Source organism: Trifolium pratense, linkage group LG3 (genome assembly GCF_020283565.1).
Source record: "Trifolium pratense cultivar HEN17-A07 linkage group LG3, ARS_RC_1.1, whole genome shotgun sequence".
Lineage (NCBI taxonomy): Eukaryota > Viridiplantae > Streptophyta > Magnoliopsida > Fabales > Fabaceae > Trifolium > Trifolium pratense.
The window spans coordinates 8,983,107-9,009,815 of NC_060061.1; the positions used below are offsets into that span (position 1 = coordinate 8,983,107).

The window sequence follows — 26,709 nt, forward strand, 5'->3', positions numbered from 1 at the left end:
TTGATAAATCAGTCCACCTTATCTTGGTAGATCTAGCTAGCTAAAAGTCAGTAAAATCGAGTGGACAACTAATTTTTAGCATTTTTTTTTTTGAGTGTTTGGGATTCGAACCCTGAATTTTGCATAATATATGCAATTTTGAGTTAAGTTTACGGGGACCTAATTTTTAGCATTTTATTAGAATACAACTGGGTAAAATCCCTAAAAAATTCAAAGAACATCAATTCTAATTTCTATCGGTACATTTGAGGTTACATTACAGAAGTGGCACGAAGGAAAATTCAAACACTAAAATTCTAAATTGTCACTAATAAGCCAATCCATGTGGATTTTTTTTTAAATTTTTTTTTTTTGAATCAATCCATGTGGATTTTCTATAGACTATTATTTACCCTTTATTATTTAGAGCATTTGCATAGTGTTGGCTACACAACAAGAATTATATGCTAACCACCACTCTCGTATCTACATGTAACTCAACCCTAGCACACCCCTTACTTTGAGCAAACTTCAAACCTTTTAAGACACCCCAACCCCCCTCAATTCTTTTCTACCCCCTGAATTTCCTTTTTTGCCCCTGGGGGTACTGCGGTTTATACGAACCGAAATAAGCTGACATGCTGATAAATTTCGGTAACCACTTACCGAAATCTGGGACATTTCGGTTCGCAGGTACCGAAACAATTATTTCGGTAAAATTCTACCGAAAATGACCTAATTCCAGCGACCAACATACCGAAATCTACGACATTTCGGTTCGCAGATACCGAACAAGCTGACGTTCGTTTTTTGTGTACCGAAAACGCTAATGTTCGGTTTGCAGTTACCGAAATGGTCTAATATTTGGCTTCGGTGAATACGAACCGAAGTTTTTTGGCAAAAATGTTTCAAACCGTAAGGGGCAAATTTGGATTTTTGGGGGGTAGAAAAGAATTGAGGGGGGTTGGGAGAGAAAACATCCACATATAATACCTCCAAAATTTAGTAAAATCTACCACTCCAATGAACGGATGAACTATAATTATTAATTACTATAACTATAATTATTAATTACTAACCGTCTATTATTGATGATACAAAAGTAATTATGTTTTTCTTTCAGAAAAATTAATAAGCTAAAAATGACAAAATTATAAATTTAATAGTGTGAATTTTTTACTTACATATTAATTATAATTAATTTTTTGAAATGTATCTATTGTAATCATTAACTACGTTAAAAAATCTGCACCTCCGACCTAGGATCCTGGATCCGCGACCCACTTATCGAAACATTTATACATTCACAAAAATAACTCATATTAAATACAAAAATAATAGAGAACAAGAAACTGTAATTTAAATTAACCAATCTTATTCATTAATTTGTTATATAGGATATAAAATTTTCTCAATTACAAAATGGTTGGTTTAATAATAATAGAAGAGTCTTAAAGCTTGGGTGGTGGCCTTGGTATGCAGCATGGGGGTTTTTTACAGTGAATTGGTTGACATTCTATTCCACGGTTAGGACAACAAGGTGGTAGACCTTGGACATTGCCAGTAAAAACACCTGCAATAGCAACAATTAACACCACAAACTTCATGAATATCATGAAAAGATTTTCCATTATAACAAAGCTTAAGTTGCAAAGAAAAATAAAATAGATATGTATTACTGAGTGATATGTTAAACAACGTTTAGTTATTTATAGCCAAAATGAGTCTCCTCTAAAAAAGAATAATTATAAACATTTAGACCTTAATAATGTACGTACCATAATTGTTTTAATAATATTGAGTACTTTTTTTAAATTTGTTGAATAACTTTTAATACCTTATTACAGTATTTTATTAGCCTAGACTTTTTGACCATATTTATTAAAATGGTTTTTCATTACTCATTTACTTTATCTACATATCTACACTAGCGGGCTAGGCAGACGCGTTCTGCGCCAGCTTGTGTCTAACTTATGTCAACAAAAAAATATGCTTTATGTTATGGTCAGTTTGTTAATAAAATATTTTTGCAGCTAAAAAAAAAATGTGTCTTTGTTAATAAATTTTTTTTGTTGCAACTAAAAAAATCAAGGATATTGTTGGTATTATGAAAAGTCCACACCAAAACTTATGTATCATCTTTATATATAGTATAGTATAGTATAGATATATAGATATTCACCCACTTTGTTTTATTTATACTTTTCATATTTATCTATACCTATGAATATAGTACTAAATATGTATTAAAATCATATTTGTAAAATATAATATTTTAACTATTTTGTAAAGGATCTTTAACCCTTATAAAATATATTTTCAATTTTTTTTTTTTGACTTTATATTTTCAAAAGTTAAATTTTAGATTTTAAACATCAAGATACTTATGTTTTCTAAGTGACATTTGAAATTTTGTATATTTGAAATTTGATACATCCAAGATCCTAATTATTTTGACATTATATTTAAATTTATATTTAAAACTTAAGTTTGTAGACATTATATTTAGACATATGCTTCAAAAAACTCGAGTTTGAAAATGCTATATTTGAATTTTTAAACATGCACTCTTTTTTTTTTTTTTTTGATAAAAGAGATTTTGCATTAACTAAAATTAAAGGTGAGAGATTCAAACTTCAGCATCATACATCAAAAGAGAATTCAAATAGGGAGCAACATGCTCAACAATCGAAAATGAAGCTTAAAAATCACATTTATCCAACATATGGGCACACTTATTCATTTCTCTCATAGAAAAACAAATAGAACTAGTCCAATTATGATCAAATTTAGAACTAAAAAATAATTAAAACTGTAAACAATAAACAGATATATTCAAAATAGAAAGTCATTTACCAACCATATAACCATATTACAAATATATCATTCGTGCTTGCTTATTATTTATTTGTTATTTTATAAGTTTTTGAATAAAAAATTGAACAATAGTAACAACAGAAAAAGAATCCTTTGGAAAAAAGAACACAAAAACATTTAAGGGGGTATGGGGTGAGAGAGGCTCGAACTCTCGACCTCAGGATTACTCAGTAGCTATGAGACCTACGCGCTAGCCAACTGCGCCACCACCCCAATTTATTATTAGTTTCTTGCATTATTGCTACAAATACACTTCGTACCAAGATTTTCTGAAATGAACTGGGTGAACATTTTGTCCATGTATACATCAACAACAAAACAAAAAAGGATCTTAGCCTTGTGATCAATCTCAAACCTTCAATCCATTTTGTTCATAGAAACCAATTCAAGGCAACTTATATAATAACATATTAACATTTTCAAGTCATAGACAATTTTTTCTATTTAGCAGTTACAATATCTTGTTGTAGTAGTAATTCCAAATCTTTCAAGTTGCATATGATGATTCACAAAATTTTAGTTGATGCGTCTAATGAGAATACTTATAATGTTATAATATAACTAAATGTTTCGGTACTCAAGTCAGGGTAGATTGTTATGTCATCTTGCAGCTAGTTTTCGTCCGGTAACATGGAAAACCTATACTTTTGTGATAATCAGAGGGTTAAAAATCAAAAATAAAAATTTAAAAAAAGCAACCACCTTCATTTTTTCTTCCATATCAAGAGTTTGTAACTATAATCACTAACTGCCTATTATTGATGATATTTCTATTTCAAATTGTAGGTGCTATTATTGATGATAGAGGAGAACTAACTCTCAAAATTGACATTAGTAAGGCCTATGATATAGTGGATTGGGGATTCTTGAGAAGTATGTTGGAAAGACTAGGCTTTGTTGAGAAGTGGATACATTGGATGATGCTTTGTGTGAGTTCGGTAAATTACTTGGTGTTGATGAATTTTGAGAAGATTGGTGTAGAGGACTGAGACAAGGAGATCTCCTCTCTCCTTAACTTTTCATTTTGGTGGCGGAAGGATTGTCAGCCCTTATTAAAAAGTCAATGGCGCAGGGTGACTTACATGGCGAGAAGATATGTCGAGTCCCACCTTCTTTTTACTGACGATTGCTTTTTGTTTTGCATGAATGTTATATTTGAGACCGATTCTAAAAGCATGATCATTCACGTACCGGTCTTTGAATTTAGCATTAAATGTATTTTGTCTAATTATCCACTTTGAGATGAAGTTTGTAAAGCGACAAACGAATATGGTGGCTCATACGCTTGCTAGGACGGCTATTTCTTGGTCTAGTCGCTATTTATTTGAGTTGTTACCTTCTTGTATTAAAACTCTATTGATGAATGAAATGAGTTGAGTTTGTTTTCGTCAAAAAACAATCTAGGTGCAAAATATTAAAATATATAACGTAAAATAATTGTTTTTCTTTCAAAAAATTAGTTTTTTATTTTATCAAATTGTTTAGTGACGAAAATCATACACGTCAAGTCTAGAGAATTGCAAATTTGAACCAGCGCCCTAACGTATCAAATATATCTGTAATTATCAATTGAGTTGTACTTGTAAGAAAAAAAAATTATTTAAAAGATTTTATGAACATCAAGACACTCATGTTTTTTAAGTTACATTTGAATTTGAAATATGTTCTGGTTGAGTGCACCCGCTTCTATGTCGAGTTCGGCCCAATATGACCCTGACCTAACATCACACCGTCCTGTCCAACGGCAACAGAAGCCAGTCTTTCTATAACGGCTAACCATTAATGGTGAATACATCGTATTTGTCCTCACATTTATGGCATTGGTTCTGCGCTAAGGACTTTATATATCCTTCTCATGCAAAAGACTCATGTACTATTTTTTATATCTAAAACATTTATGGCATTAGCAATTAGTGGCTATGTTATGTTAGTTTTCGAGATCAAACTCAGGACTTCCTACTGAAAACTCCTTCATTGTCCCTTAACTCTACCACCAAGCAGTTTTTCTCTAATACACCTAGGTTCTGCAATTCACACAACATAAACATTATACTTGGTCTGTTGGCATTTGATACAAAATAGAAACCTCGGAATTTCACATTTTTATGTTTTTGAAGGTATTTGTCATATTTAAACCTTGGAAGCTGTCAAATATATTTGTGGATCCGGTTTCTTTTCCTTCACGTCATCACCTGAAAGTTTAAACAAAACGGATAAATAAGGTTAAACTTGGTCCAAAACTCTTAGCAGGAAACAAACATATGTTTCAATTTCTGTGACAAATATTAAGATATAATAGTGGTGTGAATGAATATAATAGCAAAGAAGCAATCAAGGCTTTGAACACAAATTAAAAAAGAAGTTTCAAGACAAAGAATAACTGAACTTTTAGTTGCTGCAGAGCAAACAGCATATATCCTTAACCAACCAAATGATGAGTATGAGCAAATAATCAAAACAAATCATGTTTGCACTCACCTCAACAATCACAAATAATTATACTTTGTGCAAAGAAGCAATCAGCAATTAGTGTCATATTGAATCAACTATATTCATATGATAACATGATTAAAAGCAATTTAGTGAGATAAGATTTAAAACTTCTTTGGTGGGGCATGCCAGGCAATTGCAACAGTGCAACGCAAAAGCAACACTTGAGAGGCCCAATAGCAAGCTATTGCGGTGAACTCTCCCCCTCAAAAAATAAATTTAATATCGTGTGAACCATTGATCCACATATCAGATATTAAACTGATAAGAACAGATACTACACTTGATCTTAGCCAAAAGGCCGAGAAAGGTATGATTTGCTAACAGAATGAACTCTTGTTTTATATCAAAAACCTCAGTACTTGAATTTTCATCTAACCGATGTGGGACATAGAACTCGTGAGTACATCTCCTTATCTCATTCCAGTGCAGCGACCATCCAAGTCTTACTATTATCTCTTCAAACCTTTGGATGATGAATTTGCTTAGGCTTAACCACACATAACAAAGTCAGGATTACAGTATTCTTAACACGTATAAATGCAATTTGACGAGATAAGGTTACCTTGCCCTCTAACATTCTAACACAACCTAAGATACTTTTGCAGAACATATATAAAGAGATGGTTTAAGCAAATAGAGTATTGATAACATGAGAAGATCTACCAGTAAACCAATAACACACTTCTCTACCACCAAGCAGTTTTTCTCTAATACACCCAGCTTCTGGAATGCACATTCAAGTTTCATCCCGTGAACAATGTCAAACATGTTCGCTAAATAGTGAAGCTCCTAAGTACTAAATTACTACACAATTTTTGTTCTGGTAATAGCCATGCTATCTAGTCTAGCATTAACACTTAAAATTGAAGGTGTATATGATATCGAACACATGTCAACGTGACAATGTTTGGTCGTGTCCGTGCATGTCCGTTGTCAATGTGACAATGTTCGGTCACATCAGCGTGTGTCCATTGTGTAAGTCATGAATAGCAGTGAAAATTAAAGTAAGAAAAACATAAAATCGGAAGCCAGCATATCTTGTTGATAACTTGTTTTGGGGTTGAAGAGTTTCCCAAAACAGTGTCATTGTTGGAATCAGTATCGGTAGAATCCGAGTTCTCATTTATCACAAGGTTAAGATCATGGAAATGTTCGGTATGAATCTCACAATACAATTAATTCCAAACGAACCTCATTACATTTTGCAATGAATTGAATACACGTAAAACATGTAAAAGAAAGAAAGAAAAAAACACAGGATCTTAGCCTCACAGAAATCAATTTAAGGCATCTTATCATATATCCTATATAGTAACATTCTAAGTCATAAACAATTCTTCTATTTAGCAACTACAATATCTTGAAGTAACAAATGCAAATATTTCAAACTACAATGCAAGAGTCCGAAGCCAAAATAACCATTCAAATAATTAAAGGATTCAATCCAAATAACCAATACAGTCCAACCTTCAAATAATTTCCAGCAACTGTTTAAAACCTAACTGGATGTACTTATTTGTCAACTACTTATTCAAATAAGTAGTTTCCCATTGGAAGGAGAAAAAAACTTGAACACTTCTTTGGTGAGGTGCGCCATGCAATTGCAATAGTGCAACACAAAAGCGACGCTTGAGAGACACAATAGCAAGCTACTGTGGTGGCCTCTCCCCCTGAAAAAATAAATTTAATATCGTGTGAACCATTGGTCCACATATCAGATATTAAACTGATAAGAACAGATACTACACTTGATCTTAGCCAAAAGGCCGAGAAAGGTATGATTTGCAAAGAGAATGAAGTGTCCTTTTATATCAAAAACCTGAGCACTTGTTATTCCATCTAACCAATGTGGGACATAATAATGAGTAGTATAATATTTCTTTCTTTCTAAAATCCAATGTAGCAACCATCCAAGTCTAACAATTGTCTGTTCAAACCTTGGATAGTGAATGTGTTTAACAAAGTCAGGATAACAATATTCGTAACATGATTAAACGCAATTCGGCAAGATAAGGAGCGAAACGAAGATTATTAAATTGAAATTTCATTTACTTAAGCCAGCAACGAATATTGGGAGTCAGTGGAGTTTGTTCTTCTCCATGAAACAGCTTGCACTGATTCTTCAAATTTGCAGCAACTTTGTTGCATTTTCAATGCAGTAACTGATGTTATCTGCTGCGGAGCCGGTGGCATAGTCAAAATTTGCACTTATGTGAAGGAACCGAAGACGTCGCCGCGGTTAGTCACACGGCCACGTCTTTCTGCAGCAGTCGCATGCAGCAAGTCATAGCACACCCAGGCAGCCTGCGATCGATGGATCTCGTCAGATCTCGTCAATAATTTTCCTTGCCCTCTTTCTTTTCTTTTAATTTTTCTTGATAGAAAAATGTTAGAAATTAGTAATTCTTTTATGTTAGTTTTCAAGATCAAACTCGGGACCTCCTTCTGAAAACTCCTTCAATGTCCCTTAGCTCACCAACCAAGCTATCCACGCGTAGCATTTTTTCCCTAGCCCTCTAACTTGGTCTATACCTTAGCATTTTTTCTGATAACATAAAAAATATACTTGGTCTGTTGGCACTTGATACAAAACAAAAGCCTTGGAATTTCACATTTTTATGTTTTTGATGGTATTGTCGTATTTTTTTTTTTTTTGACAAAGATGGTATTGTCATAATAAAACCTTGGAAACTGTCAAATATATTGATGGATCCGGCTTCTTTTCCTTCATGCCATCACCTGAAAGTTTAAATAAAACGGATAAATAAGGTTAAACTTGGTCTAAAACTCTTAAGAAGGAAACATATGTTTCAATGTTCTGCGACAAATATTAAAATATAGAAGTGGTGTGAATGAATTATACCAGCAAGGAAGCAATCAAGGCTTTGAACACAAATTAATAAAGAAATTCCTCCCAATAGCGAGGACACGTACAAAATTGAGCTTACAATTACAATTGTTTTCGAGACAAAGAATAACAGAACTTTTAGTTGCGAACAGCTAGATTTTATCCCTCCTGAAACATCGATTGAGCAAATAAGTGACAAACTTATAAGCATATATCCCTAACCAACCAAATGATGAGTATGAACAATAATCAAAACAGCTCATATTGCACTCACCTCAACAGTCACAAAGAATTATACTTTGTGCAACAAAATTGAAAGTTGAGATCACAATAGTTCAAAAATATGTATAACCGGTAAACAAGGTTACCTTACAGCATCCCTGGTCTCATCCATAACCCAGGAATGTGCAATGCTCTAAGTGAAGAAACAATTGACAGGGTCTTCTGTGTTTAAATGTCAAAATAAGTTTGTTAGTTATGCAGGCAACATAAGCACACAAGTGTTGGAACTTTCATAGGCGCATATAAGCTTGTTTCCTCAATCCAAAAAACTTTGACTCTAGCAATCACTTCATTAGATACTTCATGTCATATTGAATAAACTATATCCAATTCATAGCATGACATCATAACATGATTAAATGCAATTTAGTGAGATAAGATTTAAAACTTCTTTGGTGGGGTGTGCCAGGCAATTGCAATAGTGCAACACAAAAGCGACACTTGAGAGGCCCAATAGCAAGCTATTGTGGTGGACTCTCCCCCTCAAAAAATAAATTTAATATCGTGTGAACCATTGGCCCACATATCAGATATTAAACTGATAAGAACAGATACTACACTTGATCTTAGCCAAAAGGCCGAGAAAGGTATGATTTGATAAGAGAATGAACTCTTGTTTTATATAAAAAACCTCAGTACTTGTTATTACATCTAACCGATGTGGGACATAGAACTCATGTGTAGTAGATACTATTTCTTTCTTTTTAAAATCCAAGGCAGCAACCATATACTCTAAGTAGTCTAACAATTTCTGTTCAGATAGCTGCCAAGCTACATAGCCAATTTCTGTGCTGGTGTAAATCCTGAATTGTTATCATCTTCATTTATGTTAGTTTTCGAGATCAAACTCGGAAATTCCTACTGAAAACATGGGTATTGATAACATGAGAAGATCTACCTATAAACCAATAACAATATTCTCTAACACCAAGCAGTTTTTTTTTTCTGATAACATAAAAATTATACTTGGTCTGTTGGCACTTGATACAAAACAGAAACCTTGGAATTTCACATTTTTATGTTTTTCATGGTATTGTCATTTTTTATTTTTTTTTAAAACTTGGTATCCGGCCTTAGGACCGACTAATCCAAGGGGACCAATCCCACCGCCCACTTGCGGGGCCCATTTAAAGCCAGAGTTTTTTTGCTATGTATGGACTTAGCCCACCGAAATTGGCACCAGGGGGAATCGAACCTGAGACCTTGAGAGGAGCATACTCCAAGGACCCAAACCAACACCATTAGACCAACCCCAAGTGGGTTTTATGGTATTGTCATATTAAAACCTTGGAATCTGTCAAATATATTGATGGATCCGGCTTCTTTTCCTTCACGTCATCGCCTGCAAGTTTAAACAGAACGGATAAATAAGGTTAAACTTGGTCGAAAATGCTTAATCAGGAAACATATGTTGCAATGTTCTGTGACAAATATTAAGATATAAAAGTGGTGTGAATGAATATACCAGCAAAGAAGCAATCAAGGCTTTGAACACAAACTAATAAAGAAATTTCTCCAAACAGCGAGGACACGTACAAAATTGAGCTTACCATTACAATAAGGTTTTCAAGACAAAGAATAACTGAACTTTTAGTTGCTGCAGAGCAAACAGCTAGATTTTACCCCTACTGAAACATGGATTGAGCAAAAAAGTGAAAAGCTTGTAAGCATGTATCCCTAACCAACCAAATGATGAGTATGAACAATAATCAAAACAACTCATATTACTCACCTCAACAGTCACAAAGAATTTTACTTTCTGCAACAAATTTCACAATAGTTCAAAAATATGTATAACCGGTAAACAAGTTACCTTACAGCATCTCTGGCCTCATCCATCCCAGGAATGTGTAATTCTCTAAGTGAGGCAACAATTGACAGGGCCTTCAGTGTTACCACTCAAAACAAGTGAGTTATTATCATAGTTGCATAAGCTTGTTTCCTCAATCCAAATAAAGTTGACTCAAGCAATCACTTAGTTACATTCTTCATGTCATATTGAATCAACTAGATTCACATATCATATAAAAAAAAAAATAGTGATATAAGATTTAAAACTTCTTTGGTGGGGTGTGCCTGGCAATTGCAATAGTGAAACGCAAAAGCGACACTTGAGAGGCCCAATAGCAAGCTACTGTGATGGACTCTCCCCCTCAAAAAATAAATTTAATATCGTGTGGACCATTGGACCAATGCAGCAACCATCCAAGTCTAACAATTGTCTCTTCAAACCTTGGATAGTGAATGTGTTTGGAGACCTGCTGCCTACTTACCAGAACTCGCCTTAGAAACAAAGGAGTGCAACGTCCATTATCAAGCAGCAGTCTGAATCCGTGTGGCATCTGTTTATGTCTTGCCCAGATTTAATCCCTCTTTGGAAGCAACACAGATATTGGGAGTCAGTGGAATTTGTTGCATATGGAGCCCGTGGCATAGTCAAAATTTGCATTTATGGGAAGGAACCGAGGACATCACCACAGTTAGTCACAGGACCTCGTCTTTCCAAAGCAGCCACGTGCAGCAAGTCATAGCACACTAAGGCAGCCTGCAATCGATGGCTCTCGTCAGATTCGGTGGAGAAAAACCCTCAGCAGGTAAGCTTAAGTGTAATGTGAGTGCCACTTCTTTGAAGATGGATTTCAATGCTGATGATATATTATTATAGTTAGATTCGAAGACCGTGGTGGACCTTCCAACACCCCCACATATGTTTATTGCTCGAGTGGCTACATATACAGCTAATCCCCAAGTTTATGACAGTGAATACCAAATTGTATTCACGATGTTATTATCAATGAAATGATAAGATTTTGCTTGTCTAAAAAAATGCTCTCTTAAGGATCTAACTAATCATATGAAAAATGATAAAATAAAAACATCTCAACTTTGATGCACTCTAATTTGATAAACTATGAAGGGAAATCGATGGGAAGCATTGAAAATACAAACAATGGATACTGAATTTTATTACATTTTGCAATCAATTGAATCCATGTATACATCAGCAGTCAATGAATACATAAAAAACATGTATAAACAACAGGATCTTAGCCTTTGTGAGAAAGACAACGCATGAATACTTATTCAAACAAGTAATTACCCAAGAAAAAAAACAAAAATAATTAAGACTTCTTTGGTGGGGTGCGCCAAGCAATTGCAATAGTGTAACGCAAAAGCGACGCTAGAGAGGCCCATTAGCAAGCTATTGTGGTGGACTCTCCCCCTCAAAAAATAAATTTAATATCGTGTGAACCATTGGTCCACATATCAGATATTAAGCTGATAAGAACAGATACTACACTTGATCTTAGCCAAAAGGCCGAGAAAGGTATGATTTGTGTAGAGAAAGAACTGTCCTTTTATATCAAAAACCTCAGTACTTGTTATTCCATCTAACCAATGTGGGACATAGAACTCATGAGTAGTATATTATTTCTTTCTTTCTATTGTCCAATTCAGCAACCTAACAATTCTCTCTTCAAACCACAGTTAACAAAGTTTGGATAACTTAACGGTATGATTAAATGCAATTTAGCAAGATATTAAGGAGTGAAATGAAGATCTGTAAATTGACATATCATTTACTTAAGCCTACAATAAGAAATAGCAATTTTTATTGCCCTCTAACTTACCAACACAAGCTAAGATAGTGGTCTTATTTTTATTTTCCTTTTGCACAAAACATATAAAGAGATTGATTGAGCAAATAGATCCAACTTTTCTCGGATATCTACCTGTAAACCAATAACACTATCCTCTACGACCAAGCAGTTTTTCTTGGATACACCCAGCTTTTGCAATGCACAATATATAAATTACTTGCTATATGCACAAAAAAGAAACGACATAATTTCACGTTTCTTAGTTCATGATGGATTGTCATATTAAAACCTTTGAAGCTGCCCAAGATATTGATGGGTCGGGTTTCTTTTCCTTCACATCATCGCCTGAAAGTTTAAATAGAATGGATAGATAAGTTTAAACTTGACTATGCAAAGTATTGCTAGACTAAAAAAATTGATAAAATGTTTCAATATGCATGACAACATGGAATATGTTTTGGTCCAAAACTCTTAAGCAGTAAACATGTATGTTTTAATGTTCTTTGACTGATATTACAATAATGTTCTTTGACTGATATTACAATAATGTTCTTTGACCGATATTACAATATAAAAGGCGTGTGAATGAATATACCAGCAAGGAAGCAATCAAGGCTTCGAAATCGCTCCTACAACAGAGAAAATAAGCCGGTTGAAAGAAAATGAATAGACATTCCTACTACCAATAATGAGAACATGTACGAAATTGAGCTTACAGTTCCAATTAGGTTTTCAAGACAAAAAGAATAACTGAACTTTTAGTTGCTGCAGAACAAACAGCTAGTTTTTTTTCCCTGCAACAGCAATTGAGCAGAAAATGACAAACTTACAAGCCGATATCTCAATAACGGTAACCAAGTTTATGCTTTGCATAATGAAACTAGATATCACAACAGTACAAAAATATATAACTGATAAATAAAGTTATCTTACGGCATCTCTGGCTTCATCCATCAATCTCAAAACTCCTGGTCTAGGTTTTACATGTACCAAACATGTACAGGTAATTTAATTTAATTTAATGATAGCTTATCAACAGAAAATACTATATTCGCAATTCACGGATGTGGAATATTAGGAGAGGGAGTATATAGAAATCTTTTACAGAGCCGGACTTGATTATATCTTTGTATCTCTCTGTCTCCCAATCATACATGAACAATAAAATGACACCATTCTCTTAGTGAGGCAACAATTAACAGATTCTTTGTTTAAAAAACCAAAATAAGCGAGTTATGCATACAAGTGTTCGAACTTTCATAGGTGCAAAAACTTGATTTCATCCCTCAAATAACTTTGACTCAAGCAATCACATAATTGGATCCTTCATGTCATATGGAATCAAATAGATCCATTTAACACGAATAAAGGCATAAGTACTTCCTTACTTATACAAATAAGTACTTAACATTACCAATAAGTACTTAACATATAAAAGGATACAAAAAACTTAAAAGACTTCTTTGGTGGGGTGCGCCAAGCAATTGCAATAGTGCAACACAAAAGCGACGCTTGAGAGACCCAATAGCAAGCTACTGTGGTGGCCTCTCCCCCTCAAAAAATAAATTTAATATCGTGTGAACCATTGGCCCACATATCAGATATTAAACTGATAAGAACAGATACTACACTTGATCTTAGCCAAAAGGCCGAGAAAGGTATGAGTTGTAATATGAATGAACTCTTGTTTTATATCAAAAACCTCAACACTTGTTATTGCATCTAACCGATGTGGGACATATAACCCATGTGTAGTATTAGTATACTATTTCTTTCTTTTTAAAATCCAATGCAACAACCATATACTCTAAGTAGTGTAACAATTTCTGTTCAGATAGCAGCCAAGCTCCATAGTCAATTACTGTTCTGGTGTAAATCCTGAATTGTTATCATCTTCATTTTCAGTGGTACCGGCGTCATTATTGTTCTTTCGGTAATGTGGTGGAAAGCCTTGCTTCTTAAAGCAAACATCAATGGTGTGTGACCCAGTCAGTGTATATTACAGTGAATACAATGCTTATTACCGCGGTAACAATCTCCAGAGGACCTGCTTCCACCGTCTCATCTGCGTGATGGTTAACAAAATTTAGCAGCTGCGTCTAAATTGTGAATACCTTACATTGCTTAGTCATGGTAGATTGCTATGGCTTCTTTGTAATCTTACATTAGATCCAAAACAGAACAGTTATGTTATCCTGCAGCTAGTTTTTACCCTCCGATTTCAATGTCAAATTAGTTAGTATTTTGCTGTTACATTCATGTGAAGGGTCCTTACGTGATCAGCTTTGGAAGATTTGTAGGTAACCACGCGGGGCATCCCTGGTTTTGTCAATCATCTTTTTTAGTTATATAACAAGATTAATTGTAATTTAGGGAGATATTAACAAAGCAATAATTGAATCCGAAACTTCATATGCTTCGGCAAACTGAATAATCAAAAAACAAATCAATACTAAATACTTTAACATGGGGCTTAGGATCTAATTCCCAGCAGGAGAATTCTCCCTCGTAATGCAAGCTCTAGTTCGACTAGCTTTTAGCTGGAACGTGGCTAATTTAACCGGAGATCATAGTCTCAATCCTGTTTTATATACCCTGATATCAGGTCAAGGCTGCTGGGATGAAAAAACTACCTGAATCAGGGCGTCGATAGACAATAGACCAAGGAGTGAAAGCCACTAAGTTGATTGCTAAATCTCTAGTTCGTAAGAAGGATACTTACACATGAGTACGTATGTTAAAAACCCAACATAAGTACTTATTCAAAGAAGTACTTACCCATGAAAAGAAAACAAAAAACCTTAAGACATCTTTGGTGGGGTGTGCCAGGCAATTGCAATAGTGCAACACAAAAGCGACACTTGAGAAGCCCAATAGCAAGCTATTGTGGTGGACTCTCCCCCTCAAAAAATAAATTTAATATCGTGTGAACCATTGGTTCACATATCAGATATTAAACTGATAAGAACAGATACTACACTTGATCTTAGCCAAAAGGCCGAGAAAGGTATGATTTTTGTAGAGAAAGAACTGTCCTTTTATATCAAAAACCTTAGTACTTGTTATTCCATCTAACCAGTGTGGGACATAATAATGAGTAGTATAATATTTCTTTCTTTCTAAAATCCAACGCAGCAACCATCTAACAATTGTCTCTTCAAACCTTGGATAGTTAATGTGTTTAACAAAGTCAGGATAACAGTATTCGTAACACGATTAAATGCAATTCGGCGAGATAAGGAATGAAATGAAGATTTGTAAATTGAAATTTCATTTACTAGAAAATCTCAATTTGGAGACTGCTCTACCTACTTACCAGTTCCCAGTACACACCTTAGAAACAAAGGAGTGCAATGTCCATTATCATGTCTTTGGTGCAAGCAGCAGGATGAATCCGTGTGGCATCTGTTTATGTCTTGCCCAGATTTAATCTCTCTTTGGAAGCAACACAGATATTGGGAGTCAGTGGAATTTGTTCTTCTCCATGCAGCACCTTTGTTGCATTTATGTGAAGGAACCTAGGACATCACCGCGGTTAGTCACAGGGCCGCGTATTTCTGCAGCGGTCGCGTGCAGCAAATCATAGCACACCCAGGCAGCCTGCAAGCTGCATTCGATGGATCTCGTCAGATTCTGTGGAGAAAAACCCCCAGCAGATAAGCTTAAGTGTAATGTGAGTGCCACTTCTTTGAAGATGGATTTCAATGCTGATGATATTTTATTATGGTTAGCTTTTAAGACTGTGGTGGACCTTCCAACACTCCCACATCTGATTTTTCGGAGCTAGGGAACACTATTCATAGTTGTGTCAGACTCAAAACTGAATTATGTCCGATGTCCAAACTCCATTGGTAGAGTTTCCTAGGAGGCAAGCTTACATGGTGGCTCATAGCATATACAGCTAATCCTCAAGTTTATGAGAGTATACCAATTTGTATTCATAATGTTATTATTAATGAAATGATATGATTTTGCTCGTCTAAAAAAATGTTCCTTCTTAAGGATCTTAAGGAGGAAACAAACTTCCATGCTATGAGAAGCATTGAAAATACAAACAATGGATACTGAATTATATTACATTTTGCAATGAATTGAACCCACATTATGTCCATGTATACATCGGCTGTCAATGAATACATAAAAAAACATGTATAAACAACAAGACCTTAGCCTTCTGATAAACCTCAAACTTTCAACCCGTTTTCCTCATAGAAACCAACCAATTCAGCGCAACTTATATAGTCACATTTCCAAGTCATATACAATTCTCCTATTTAGCAGCTACAATATCTTCAAGTAGTAACTCCAAATCTTTCAAGCTGCATGATGGTTCGCCAAATTTCAGTTGTTGCGTTTAAATTGAGAATATCCTAATATATATAGTTTTCAGCGATGCGTTATTATAACTATATTTATACCTTACGTTACTCAAGTCAGGGTAGATTGCTACTGCCTCTTTGAAATCCTACATTACATCCAAAATAGAAGCGGTTATGTCATCATGCGGCCAGTTTTTCGCCTCCAAGCTCAATATCAAATTGGTTAGTATTTCGTTGTTAAATTAATATGAAGGGTCCTTACCTGTTCAGCTGTGGAAGATGTGTAGGTAACCACACAGGACATCCCTGCTTTTGATGCTGCCTGTAGAGGTTTATCAGTTAAGATTAAGATTATAATTTTAACAAGGTTAAGTACAATTTAGTGAGAAAAGTAAACAAAATAAAGAATTAAAATAAAGAATTGAGATTGAAACATGATTAAATGCTAAAGAAAATAAAAAAAATCTTGAAGACTTATTTGGTGAGGTGTGCCTGTCAATTGCAATAGTGCAACGCAAAAGCGACACTTGAGAGGCCCAATAGCAAGCTACTGTGGTAGACTCTCCCCCTCAAAAAATATATTTAATATCGTGTGGACCATTGGCCCACATATCAGATATTAAACTGATAAGAACAGATACTACACTTGATCTTAGCCAAAAGGCCGAGAAAGGTATGAGTTGTAATGTGAATGAACTCTTGTTTTATATCAAAAATCTCAGTGCTTGTTATTTCATCAAACCGATGTGGGACATAGAACTCATGAGTAGTCTATTATGCCTTTCTTTCTAATGTCTAATGCAGCAACCATCCTAGTGTAACAATTCTCTCTTCAAACCACAGTTAACAAAGTCGGGATAACACAGTATGATTAAATGCAATTTAGAAAGGTACGGAACTAAATGAAGATTTGTAAATTAATATCTCATTTACTGATGCCAACTACAATATGAAGACAAGATTGATTGAGTAAATAGACCCAACTTTTCTCAGATATCTACCTGTAAACCAATAACACTATCCTCTACGACCAAGCAGTTTTTCTCGGATACACCCAGCTTCTGCAATGCACAATATATAAATTACTTAGTCTGTTGTATGCACAAAAAAGAAACGTCGTATTTCATGTTTTTTAGTTCTTGATGGTATTGTCATATTAAAACCTTTGATGCTGCCAAATATATTGATGGGTCGGGCTTCTTTTCCTTCACATCATCACCTGAAAGTTTAAATAAAACGGATAAATAAGATTAAACTTTGTCCAAAACTCTTAAGCAAGAAACATGTGTTTTAATGTTATATGGCCGATAGTAAGATATAAAAGTGGTGTGCATGAATATACCAGCAAGGAAGCAATCGAGGCTTTGAAAGCGCTCCTACAACAGAGAAAATAAGCCCAGTTGAAAGCAAATGAATAGACATTCCTACTAGGAATTATGAGAACATGTACGAAATTGAGCTTACGATTCCAATAAGGTTTTCAAGACAAAGAATAACCGAACTTTTAGTTGCTGCAGAGCAAACAGCTAGCTTTTTTCCCTGCAACAGCAATTGAGCAAAAAATGACAAACTTATAAGCAGATATCTCAAAATTGATTCGGAGATCCGAACCATAATGTTCCTGTTTAACGGTAAACAAGTTTATGCTTTGTGAAACGAAACTATCACAACAGTACAAAAATATATGACCGATAAATAAGGTTATCTTACGGCATCTCTGGCTTCATCCATTAATCTCAAAACTCCTGGTCTAGGTTTTACCTGTGACAAGAATGTACAGGTAATTTAATTTAATGATGTGGAATATTAGGAGACAGAGTATATAGAAATCTACTTACGGAGCCGGACTTGATTATATCTTTGTATCTTTCTGTCTTCCAATCCTACATGAACAATAAAATCACACCATTCGCTTGGTGAGGCAACAATTGACAGATTCTTTGTTTGAAAAACCAAAATAAGTGAGTATGCATGCAACATAAGCATACAAGTGTTCTTTGTACTCATAGTTCACACTTTCGGAATCTATGGTTCATCTTTATTGCTTCGTGTTCCTGTGTGCATGCAACATAAGTGAGGCAACAATTGACAGATTCTTTGTTTGAAAAACCAAAATAAGTGAGTATGCATGCAACATAAGCATACAAGTGTTCTTTGTACTCATAGTTCACACTTTCGGAATCTATGGTTCATCTTTATTGCTTCGTGTTCCTGTGTGCACCTTATAAATATTTATCATAATAAATGCCCTCGTCTGAACTTTCGTATATGCATAAACTTGATTTCCTCACTCAACAAAACTTTGACTCAAGCAATCACTTAATTGGATCCTTCATGTCATATGGAATCAACTAGATCCATTTAACACAAATAAAGGCACCAGTTAAAACCCCAACAGTAAGCACTTATTAAAATAAGTACTTACCAATGAAAAGAATACAAAAAAACTTAAAACTTCTTTGGTGGGGTGTGCCAAGCAATTGCAATAGTGTAACGCAAAAGCGACACTCAAGAGGCCCAATAGCAAGCTATTGTAGTGGACTCTCCCCCTCAAAAAATAAATTTAATATCGTGTGAACCATTGGTTCACATATCAGATATTAAACTGATAAGAACAGATACTACACTTGATCTTAGCCAAAAGGCCGAGAAAGGTATGATTTGTGTAGAGAATGAACTCAAGTTTTATATCAAAAACCTAAGCCCTTGTTATTTCATCTAACCAATGTGGGACATAAAACCTAAGTACTTCCAATGCAGTAACCTTCCAACTCTAACAATAATCAAAACAAATGATGAATAGATATCTCTAACTACGAATTACTAACACTTCAGATTAAAAGCGTGTCTGATGTCAAACACATGACAGTAAGAAAAGCATAAAAAACCTGAAGAGTGTCAATTAACTCGGCTCGTTGTTCATCATTAGTTGGAGGTGTTTCGAATAACGTTGATGAAGGCCAACCATGTTCCTTAAAGTACCTTAAAAATACCAAAAACATAAAAAGCACACAATCAACAACATAACATAATAACAATAATACTAAGAAGTAAAGTTCCAAGAACAAAAGAAAAAAGAACCATCGCATTTTGGGTTTGCCACCACCAATTTGGTTCTGAAGTTGATCATAGAATTGAATATCCCAGTTGAGTGGTTGAGAAGAAGAAGAAGGAGAACGAACATTGAAGTGAAGAAATGCATCATTATAAGCTTGACGATGTAAATGCTCTGATTCTAAGATGACACCATCACAGTCAAATATGAGAGCTTGAAAAGAAGATGAAGATGAAGCTGAAACCTTGAAGGAAACACGGTTGTTATTACAGTTATTATTGTTGAAAGAATGTAACTTAACTATGGGATATCGAAAACTGTGTTTGGTGTGTGAAAGATAGGAACGGGATGTGGTGGTGATGGAGGGAGTGAAAGTGAGAGTAGAAGCCATGGCTATGACACCATCATCATCTTCATCTTCATATCACTTTATTGATCAACTCTCTATTTTGTGTGGCTCTCATTTCCATTACCCTCTCTTTATGTTAACTTTGTTTTTTTTACCCTAAATAAACAAATTAGTAATTGATTACTTTATTTTAACTTTAAGTGCAAAAGATATAATTAATATTTTTTATTTGTATTAAAAATATTTTTGATTATATATATTATGTCTCTTTAATATATTGATTTTTTTATTTAAAAGAAAAATTAGGGGAGTTGGACCTCGAGGTTCACCAGAGTGAGAGAAAGTCTTAATGTTTAAACTAAGAGGAATGACAGAGTTACTTACATATTATCCATCAACGAAGTCTTTCCGTTAAACACTATAATTTAAATTGAAAGTTATTGTGAAATTTAAGGTGAATCATTGTCAATTGACTAAGATAGCCAACATTGACATATTGGCCTATTTATGTTATTATTAATTAATTAAGATTAAAAATAATAACCATCCCATTCTTAATTTTCAAAACAATAAATAAAAATCAAAGTAATATATGAAACTATTCTTTAAGGAAACTTATTTCCAGTTTGTAAAGTTATTACGTAGTATACCTCACCTCACAAGTCTTCTCCTAGAGACTAATTTCATTCTTGTCTGTTAAAAGCTTAGATGCCAAATCCAAATTAATTGGCAGATACCTATACACTTCCTCATTGAACACAATTCATTTTTATCATATCAAACTTCATAAAAAAAAACTAAACAAAAATAAAAAATACAACATTACTACTCTTGTTCAAGTATTCAATTGTTATTTTCACATAGAAGGATAAAAAAATCCCTTCATTTTTTTGGGACATGAAAGTATATCAATATTTCCAACTCAAACATATACCTAGTACATGATTCAAAACACTAAGTATTCACAACACTAAGAACACCAAGAACACCAATTTGGATAATATGTAAGTGACTTATAAGTATTCACAACACTAAGAACACCAATTTGTACAAAAAATCCACTCCCTCCTTTATAGCATTCAAAGTAGATACATATCAACCTTAAAAAACTTCCAAAAACAAAGAAAAAAAGCAGCATCAAAACAAAGTCATGAAAGCCTCCAGAAGATATAGATGCCATACATTCAACATTTTTCAACTCATCATCATTGGATATTGTAGTTCCCTTTGGGAGACAAGCATTCATAAGCGAAACAAAACCGATGTCGTGATACTGATATTGAAATGGAGGGACAGATGCAGTAGAAATCAGCTTGATATCTTTTTCAATTCTTAGGATTGAGAAACAATTGGCTTGGCGATGATGAGTTCAATATGCAACATTTCCTATAACAATCATTTTCAATCAAAATCTCATTACTATTATTATTGAAGGCATTATCGAATTTTTTAAACCCGACAAAACACATAAAGAAGGCATTAGTCTATATTAGCATATATGTACACACTGTCTGACTCAAAACAAATGCATAGCATATAAAAGGGGAATGCAATTTCAACCATCAAATACAAGGCATTGGTTTACAAATGATGAAGAATTGGAGTGCTATGGCCATGATTTTGGGGATATCTGTCTTAACAACTGAACCTGCGGAAAATTTCTCTTACACATATGAACAAAATTTATGTCTTATCACCAAATGCAAGGTACTCTCATATGATTAGAAGAGCTTGTTTGATTTTGTCTTGATATTTTCACTTGTACTCGACTTTCTTGAAGTCCACCTGGCAAAGCATTTCTCTCATTGCCTAGAAGGTGGATCTTTAGGTTCGATCGCACAAACACAACATTTATCTATCAAGCTAAATACCTTGCAGCGGTCAAGATTGGGAGGAGAAAGTGATGACAACTTGACAAGCAACGACAAGGCCGGAAAACCATCAATTCCACTTGTCCAATACACACAATTTCCCTCATAAAACATGATTTGTAGCTGGTGAGGAAACTAATTATAAAAAAATGCTCAAAGAGAGAAAGCACTAATCAATCCAGAACATAACAGATAATCATGAGGAAAAATCTAATGCTAGTTACAGTACCTAACTCATTTAAATTGATTCTCAAAATAGAAGGGAACAAAATTGAAGACAAGCTACAATACTATTAACTACTACCTAATGATTATTATCAATGAACCTGAAATACAAAAACAAATGAGATTAAAACGAAGGAAGAAGGAGAAATACCCAAGACAAGGTGAAAGACATATCAAGTACTGAGCCTTCTATACTATAAACTTGAATTGTTACAAACAACATGTATATCTGCTCCTCTCAGATTACCTTCAACTGAATAATGGCTAGGTAAAACTTCGACATCCTCATCAATTTCTTGTATATCCAGCTTGATCACTGTTCCATGATAAGAGTCCAGCCTTCACTTAATATATTTTGTTGTCTTGGAGTGATATCCAAAGGATTTTCAATTACTTTATTGAGCTCTTTAGATATGTTACCCCAATTTTGCTGCTGGCTTACCAACTCAGAGTCAGGTCGTTTGCCATGAATATAATTTCTTAATATAAAATCTAACATGTTTTTGGAACAAGCAGCCTCCGGAACAAGGTGCATCACCGTCAAACACCTTTGAGGGAAAAAAAAAAGCATCCCTCCTGTACAATCTTGTCGTCCCGCTCTACTCAAATTATTAATTGCCTTTCGAAATGCATCTTTTCCTAAAATTATATTTTTACGGCGCAGGGCAGCAGTAGAGGCCATTTTACAATAATTGGTATCGATTTCCATAATTTCCGCATTCGCCAAATGTTTTAACAAATAATCGGATGGTGTCAGAATCGTTGACTGACTTTCACTGACCTGGTTACCCATCTCTTTCTTCACCTCTTTCTTGTTTCTCATCTTATTCTTATCGTCAGCAAAAGCACCGGCAGTCGTCAAATTTTTTCGCTCCTGTAGGCCACTTTCATCATAAGCTTTTGAAATAAGTACTTAACCATGAAAAGAAGGCAAAAAAACTTAAGACTTCTTTGGTGGGGTGTGCCAGGCAATTGCAATAGTGCAACACAAAAGCGACACTTGAGAGACCCAATAGCAAGCTATTGTGGCGGACTCTCCCCCTCAAAAAATAAATTTAATATCGTGTGAACCATTGGTCCACATATCAGATATTAAACTGATAAGAACAGATACTACACTTGATCTTAGCCAAAAGGCCGAGAAAGGTATGATTTGCGTAGAGAATGAACTCTTGTTTTATATCAAAAACCTAAGTACTTGTTATTTCATCTAACCAATGTGGGACATAAAACCTAAGTACTTCCAATGCAGTAACCATCGAACTCTAACAATAATCAAAACAAAGTATGAGCAGATATCTCTAACTACGAATTACTAACACTTCAGATTAAAAGCGTGTTTGATGTCAAACACATGACAGTAAGAAAAGCATAAAACACCTGAAGAGTGTCAATTAACTCGGCTCGTTGTTCATCATTAGTTGGAGGTGTTTTGAATAACGTTGATGAAGGCCAACCATGTTCCTTAAAGTACCTTAAAAATACCAAAAACATAAAAAGCACACAATCACAAACATAACATAATAACAATAATACTAAGAAGTAAAGTTGGAAGAACAAAAGAAAAAAGAACCATCGCATTTTGGGTTTGCCACCACCAATTTGGTTCTGAAGAATCATAGAATTGAATATCCCAGTTGAGTGGTTGAGAAGAAGAAGAAGGAGAACGAACATTGAAGTGAAGAAATGCATCGTTATAAGCTTGACGATGTAAATGCTCTGATTCTAAGATGACACCATCACAGTCAAATATGAGAGCTTGAAAAGAAGATGATGAAGATGAAGCTGAAACCTTGAAGGAAACACGGTTGTTATTGCAGTTATTATTGTTGAAAGAAGGTAACTTAATTGTGGGATATCGAAAACTGTGTCTGGTGTGTGAAAGATAGGAACGAGAAGTGGTGGTTATGGAGGGAGTGAGACTGAGAGTAGAAGCCATGGCTATGGCTATGGCTATGACAGTCCATCATCATCTTCATATCACTTTATTGACTAACTCTCTATTTTGTGTGACTCTCATTTTCATTACCCTCTCTTTGTGTTAACTCTGTTTTTTTTTTTAAAAAAAAAAAATTAAATTAATTTAATTGATTACCTCTTGTTTGATTACTTTATTTTAAGTGCAAAAAATATAATTAAATTGTTTTATTTGTATTAAAAATATTTTTGATTATATATATTATGTCTCTTTAATATATTGGATTTTTTATTTAAAAGAAAAATTAGGTGAGTTGAGTCTCACAGACTCACCAGAGTCAGAGAAAATCTCAATGTTTAAATTAAGAGTGATGACGGAGTCACTTTTATCCACCAACGAAATTTTCACATTAGTAGCATAAATTTTTTTTCTTTTTTTTTGGCAGTACATCTATAGTAGAATTTAAATTGAAGTTCTTGTGAAATTTCAGTTGATTCCTTATCAATTGGACTAAAACAAGAAAATCAACGATGGAATATTGGCTTATTTATTATTAATTAAGATTAAAAATAAAAATCATCCCATCTTTAATTAATTTTCAAAACAATAAATAAAAATAAAAGTGATTTATGAAACTACTCTTGAGGAAACTTATTTCCAATTTGTAAAGTTATTACATAGTATACCTGTCACATGTGTATAATAATCTCTCATTGCATCACAATTGGACCCTGCACACAATTCTTCTGCTAGAGACTAATTTCATTCTTGTCTGTTGGAAGCTTAGATGCCAAATCCAAATTAATTGACAGATATACACACTTCCTCAGTGAACACAATTCATATTCATCAATGAGACTTTATGAGGAAAAAAAAAAACTGAACAAAAATAAAAGATACAACATTACTACTATTGTTCAAGTATTCATTATTATTTCACATAGAAGGGAAGAAAAAAAATCCCTTCATTTTTTTGGGGCTTGAAAAGTATATGAATATTTCCAACTCTTACAACCTTATATATACATCAAAATTATGTTTTTGATGAATCACTTTCAAGCTTATCTTTACCCATTTCCTCATCATCAATTTTCTTCTCCATTTTCCTCTCCTTACAATCATTGAAATAAATCACACAAGCCACCCATTTCAATGTATTCACAACACTAAGAACACCAATTTGTACAAAAATTCCATTTCCTCCATTATAGCATTCAAAGTAGATACATATCAACCTTAAAAAACTTCCAAAAACAAAGAAAAAAAGCATCAAAACAAGTCCTCTCTTTTGATTACCACTATTGAAATAATATGAAACTCTCATAGCTCCAATTCCATAAATACCATCCAACACAGAAATCACAATACTCATATCCCAAATAACACTCCATTCTAAATACATCATCAACAATTTTCCAACAGCTACAAAACAAATCATACCAAAAATTATGTAACACCAAAAAGTACTAGCTAAACCAAAACAATTACTCACTGTCCATGGAAATGCAATAAGTAGACAATTTGATAAAGTAAGTGTATACAAAGAAGTTATAAATGTTCCTTTCATGATTGATAAATCAATTGAATTTTGAAACATGTATTTGAGACTCATGTTTTTATTCTCTTCTAGATTTATAAGCTTTGAAGCTAAATCCATAGTTAATACTTTAGAAAAAAATTCTAGAACATGAAGAGGGATAGTGTAAATTAAACAAAGTTGAACCAAAAGAGGTAAATAATCTTGGCTAAAACTTGGGATATGATCAATGTATGTGAATATGTTTCCATTAGAATCCATGTATGATAATGAATCCATGTATGAGAAAGTAATTTGATGTTTTTCATGGAAAGGTAGAGATGAGATGATTTTTGGAGTTTGAACTAAAATTTGTTGGAACAATGTTTCAAAGTAAACCATGAGAAAAAATAAAGGTATAGAAGTTAGGAGTGTGAAGATGATGAAATTGATGTTTTTGAAATAGATGGTTAGAGTTTGATTGAGGATATCTAAGACATCCATGTTCTTGTTCTTGAGCATAACTTGTTTGGTTTCACGATCCATTGTTGGTTGAATCTTAGAAGATGAATGAAGATTTTCATATACAAATAAATAAATGGATTGGATCTTATCTCTTAATAGTGTCTTCCAAGAAATTCACCCTTTGAGGAAGACTTTGACTTTGTCCATTTTTTTTTTTTTTTAAAACTTGGTATCCGGCTCTAAGACCGACTAATTTAAGGAGACCAATTTCATCGCCCACTTGCGGGGGTCCCATTTAAAGTCAGAGTTTTTTTTGCTTTATATGAACTTGGTCCACCAAAATTGACACCAGAGGGAATCGAACCTGAGACCTTGAGAAAAGCATATTTCAAGGACTCAAGCCAACAACACTGGACCAACCCAAGTGGGTTGACTTTGTCCATCTTGCGTGACAAGGAATAATGATATGAAATTATATTTTAATTCAATTAAATTGAGTCTTTTTCATACTAGTAGTTCTTTTGAATTTGTGGCACAAAATAGTAGTCGACACTACTACTAGTCAGCCTCCTCCTTTGACTGAGTAATAAACTCATTAATAATGTTTGGCATATTTTGTCAGTTTTTTCCAGAATAATGGAGGTCCTACATACAACACCAAGAAAATAAAAGATGAATGATTTTTCTTAGTTTGTCATATTGTGATTTGTGATTGGTTTTAGTTTGTCTTTGTGATTGGTTTTATGGTGATAAAATGTTTATTTTATTTAAAAGTGAATTTAATATCAAGTGGTTTATGTCACATAAAACTGTGTTGAAACTTGAAATAGTAAAATTGATCATAAAAATCACATTAGGAGTCCATAAATTATATCTGGAGTACTCTTTTAAACGTATTAAATTTTTATAC

General features: G+C 33.9%; 2 protein-coding genes, 2 long non-coding RNA genes, 10 other non-coding genes and 1 pseudogene across 24 annotated transcripts; all 15 read right to left on the reverse strand.

The window, feature by feature from the left end:
• Positions 1-2,984: 2,984 nt before the first annotated feature.
• Positions 2,985-3,069, reverse strand: TRNAM-CAU. The gene is given in 2 exon segments: positions 2,985-3,020; positions 3,032-3,069. It is a non-coding gene; the product is annotated as a tRNA-Met (tRNA).
• A 2,395-nt stretch (positions 3,070-5,464) lies between these two features.
• Positions 5,465-5,660, reverse strand: LOC123919100. The gene has a single exon (XR_006813030.1). It is a non-coding gene; the product is annotated as a U2 spliceosomal RNA (small nuclear RNA).
• Positions 5,661-6,450: 790 nt separating this feature from the next.
• Positions 6,451-15,091, reverse strand: LOC123916994. Of its 9 annotated transcripts, none has more exons than XR_006812339.1 (8): positions 13,015-13,762; positions 12,798-12,875; positions 12,677-12,710; positions 12,214-12,426; positions 10,030-11,024; positions 8,566-9,821; positions 8,213-8,365; positions 6,451-8,088 (listed from the first exon to the last, which is right to left on the reverse strand). It is a non-coding gene; the product is annotated as an uncharacterized LOC123916994 (long non-coding RNA). The 9 variants fall into 9 exon arrangements; XR_006812340.1 differs by having other exon boundaries at positions 10,030-10,107; positions 10,293-12,426; XR_006812347.1 differs by lacking the exon at positions 12,677-12,710.
• On the reverse strand, positions 6,933-7,128 carry LOC123919286. The gene has a single exon (XR_006813193.1). It is a non-coding gene; the product is annotated as a U2 spliceosomal RNA (small nuclear RNA).
• Positions 8,875-9,070, reverse strand: LOC123919268. The gene has a single exon (XR_006813176.1). It is a non-coding gene; the product is annotated as a U2 spliceosomal RNA (small nuclear RNA).
• On the reverse strand, positions 10,545-10,724 carry LOC123919142 (annotated as a pseudogene).
• LOC123919284 lies at positions 11,616-11,811 on the reverse strand. The gene has a single exon (XR_006813191.1). It is a non-coding gene; the product is annotated as a U2 spliceosomal RNA (small nuclear RNA).
• LOC123919264 lies at positions 13,548-13,743 on the reverse strand. Its single transcript, XR_006813172.1, has one exon. It is a non-coding gene; the product is annotated as a U2 spliceosomal RNA (small nuclear RNA).
• Positions 14,897-15,092, reverse strand: LOC123919243. Its single transcript, XR_006813152.1, has one exon. It is a non-coding gene; the product is annotated as a U2 spliceosomal RNA (small nuclear RNA).
• A 1,031-nt stretch (positions 15,093-16,123) lies between these two features.
• LOC123916995 (haloacid dehalogenase-like hydrolase domain-containing protein At4g39970) lies at positions 16,124-23,945 on the reverse strand. 3 transcript variants are annotated; one of them, XM_045968598.1, is made up of 11 exons: positions 23,474-23,945; positions 23,281-23,374; positions 18,239-18,283; positions 18,111-18,161; positions 17,865-17,939; positions 17,743-17,776; positions 17,564-17,619; positions 17,402-17,461; positions 16,663-16,722; positions 16,500-16,546; positions 16,124-16,400 (listed from the first exon to the last, which is right to left on the reverse strand). In XM_045968598.1, exons 1-11 carry the CDS (start codon positions 23,590-23,592, stop codon positions 16,352-16,354), a joined length of 690 nt encoding a protein of 229 aa, XP_045824554.1. In that variant the 5' UTR covers positions 23,593-23,945; the 3' UTR covers positions 16,124-16,351. The 3 variants fall into 3 exon arrangements, with proteins under 3 accessions (XP_045824554.1, XP_045824552.1, XP_045824553.1); XM_045968596.1 differs by lacking the exons at positions 23,281-23,374; positions 23,474-23,945 and adding exons at positions 19,289-19,382; positions 19,482-19,982; XM_045968597.1 differs by lacking the exon at positions 23,474-23,945 and having other exon boundaries at positions 23,281-23,446.
• On the reverse strand, positions 16,882-17,077 carry LOC123919282. Its single transcript, XR_006813189.1, has one exon. It is a non-coding gene; the product is annotated as a U2 spliceosomal RNA (small nuclear RNA).
• On the reverse strand, positions 18,863-19,058 carry LOC123919265. Its single transcript, XR_006813173.1, has one exon. It is a non-coding gene; the product is annotated as a U2 spliceosomal RNA (small nuclear RNA).
• LOC123916996 lies at positions 20,636-23,265 on the reverse strand. The gene is made up of 2 exons (XR_006812348.1): positions 22,052-23,265; positions 20,636-21,190 (listed from the first exon to the last, which is right to left on the reverse strand). It is a non-coding gene; the product is annotated as an uncharacterized LOC123916996 (long non-coding RNA).
• On the reverse strand, positions 22,855-23,050 carry LOC123919255. The gene has a single exon (XR_006813164.1). It is a non-coding gene; the product is annotated as a U2 spliceosomal RNA (small nuclear RNA).
• A 499-nt stretch (positions 23,946-24,444) lies between the features above and the next one.
• Positions 24,445-25,917, reverse strand: LOC123916997. The gene has a single exon (XM_045968599.1). The coding sequence runs from the start codon at positions 25,878-25,880 to the stop codon at positions 24,852-24,854; it is 1,029 nt and encodes a 342-aa protein (XP_045824555.1). The 5' UTR covers positions 25,881-25,917; the 3' UTR covers positions 24,445-24,851.
• Positions 25,918-26,709: the final 792 nt, after the last annotated feature.

Bases quoted from the DNA above. Each gene is read 5' to 3' on its own strand.
- LOC123916995 (XM_045968596.1), bottom strand. From the start codon at position 19,846: ATGGCTTCTACTCTCACTTTCACTCCCTCCATCACCACCACATCCCGT. The intron at 17,940-18,110 runs GTAAGATAACCT...TTGCTGTTGCAG, and splicing joins TGGATGAAGCCAGAGATGCC to GGAAAAAAGCTAGCTGTTTG. The intron at 16,723-17,401 runs GTAGATATCTGA...AAACCTCTACAG, and splicing joins ATAGTGTTATTGGTTTACAG to GCAGCATCAAAAGCAGGGAT.
- LOC123916997 (XM_045968599.1), bottom strand. From the start codon at position 25,880: ATGGATCGTGAAACCAAACAAGTTATGCTCAAGAACAAGAACATGGAT.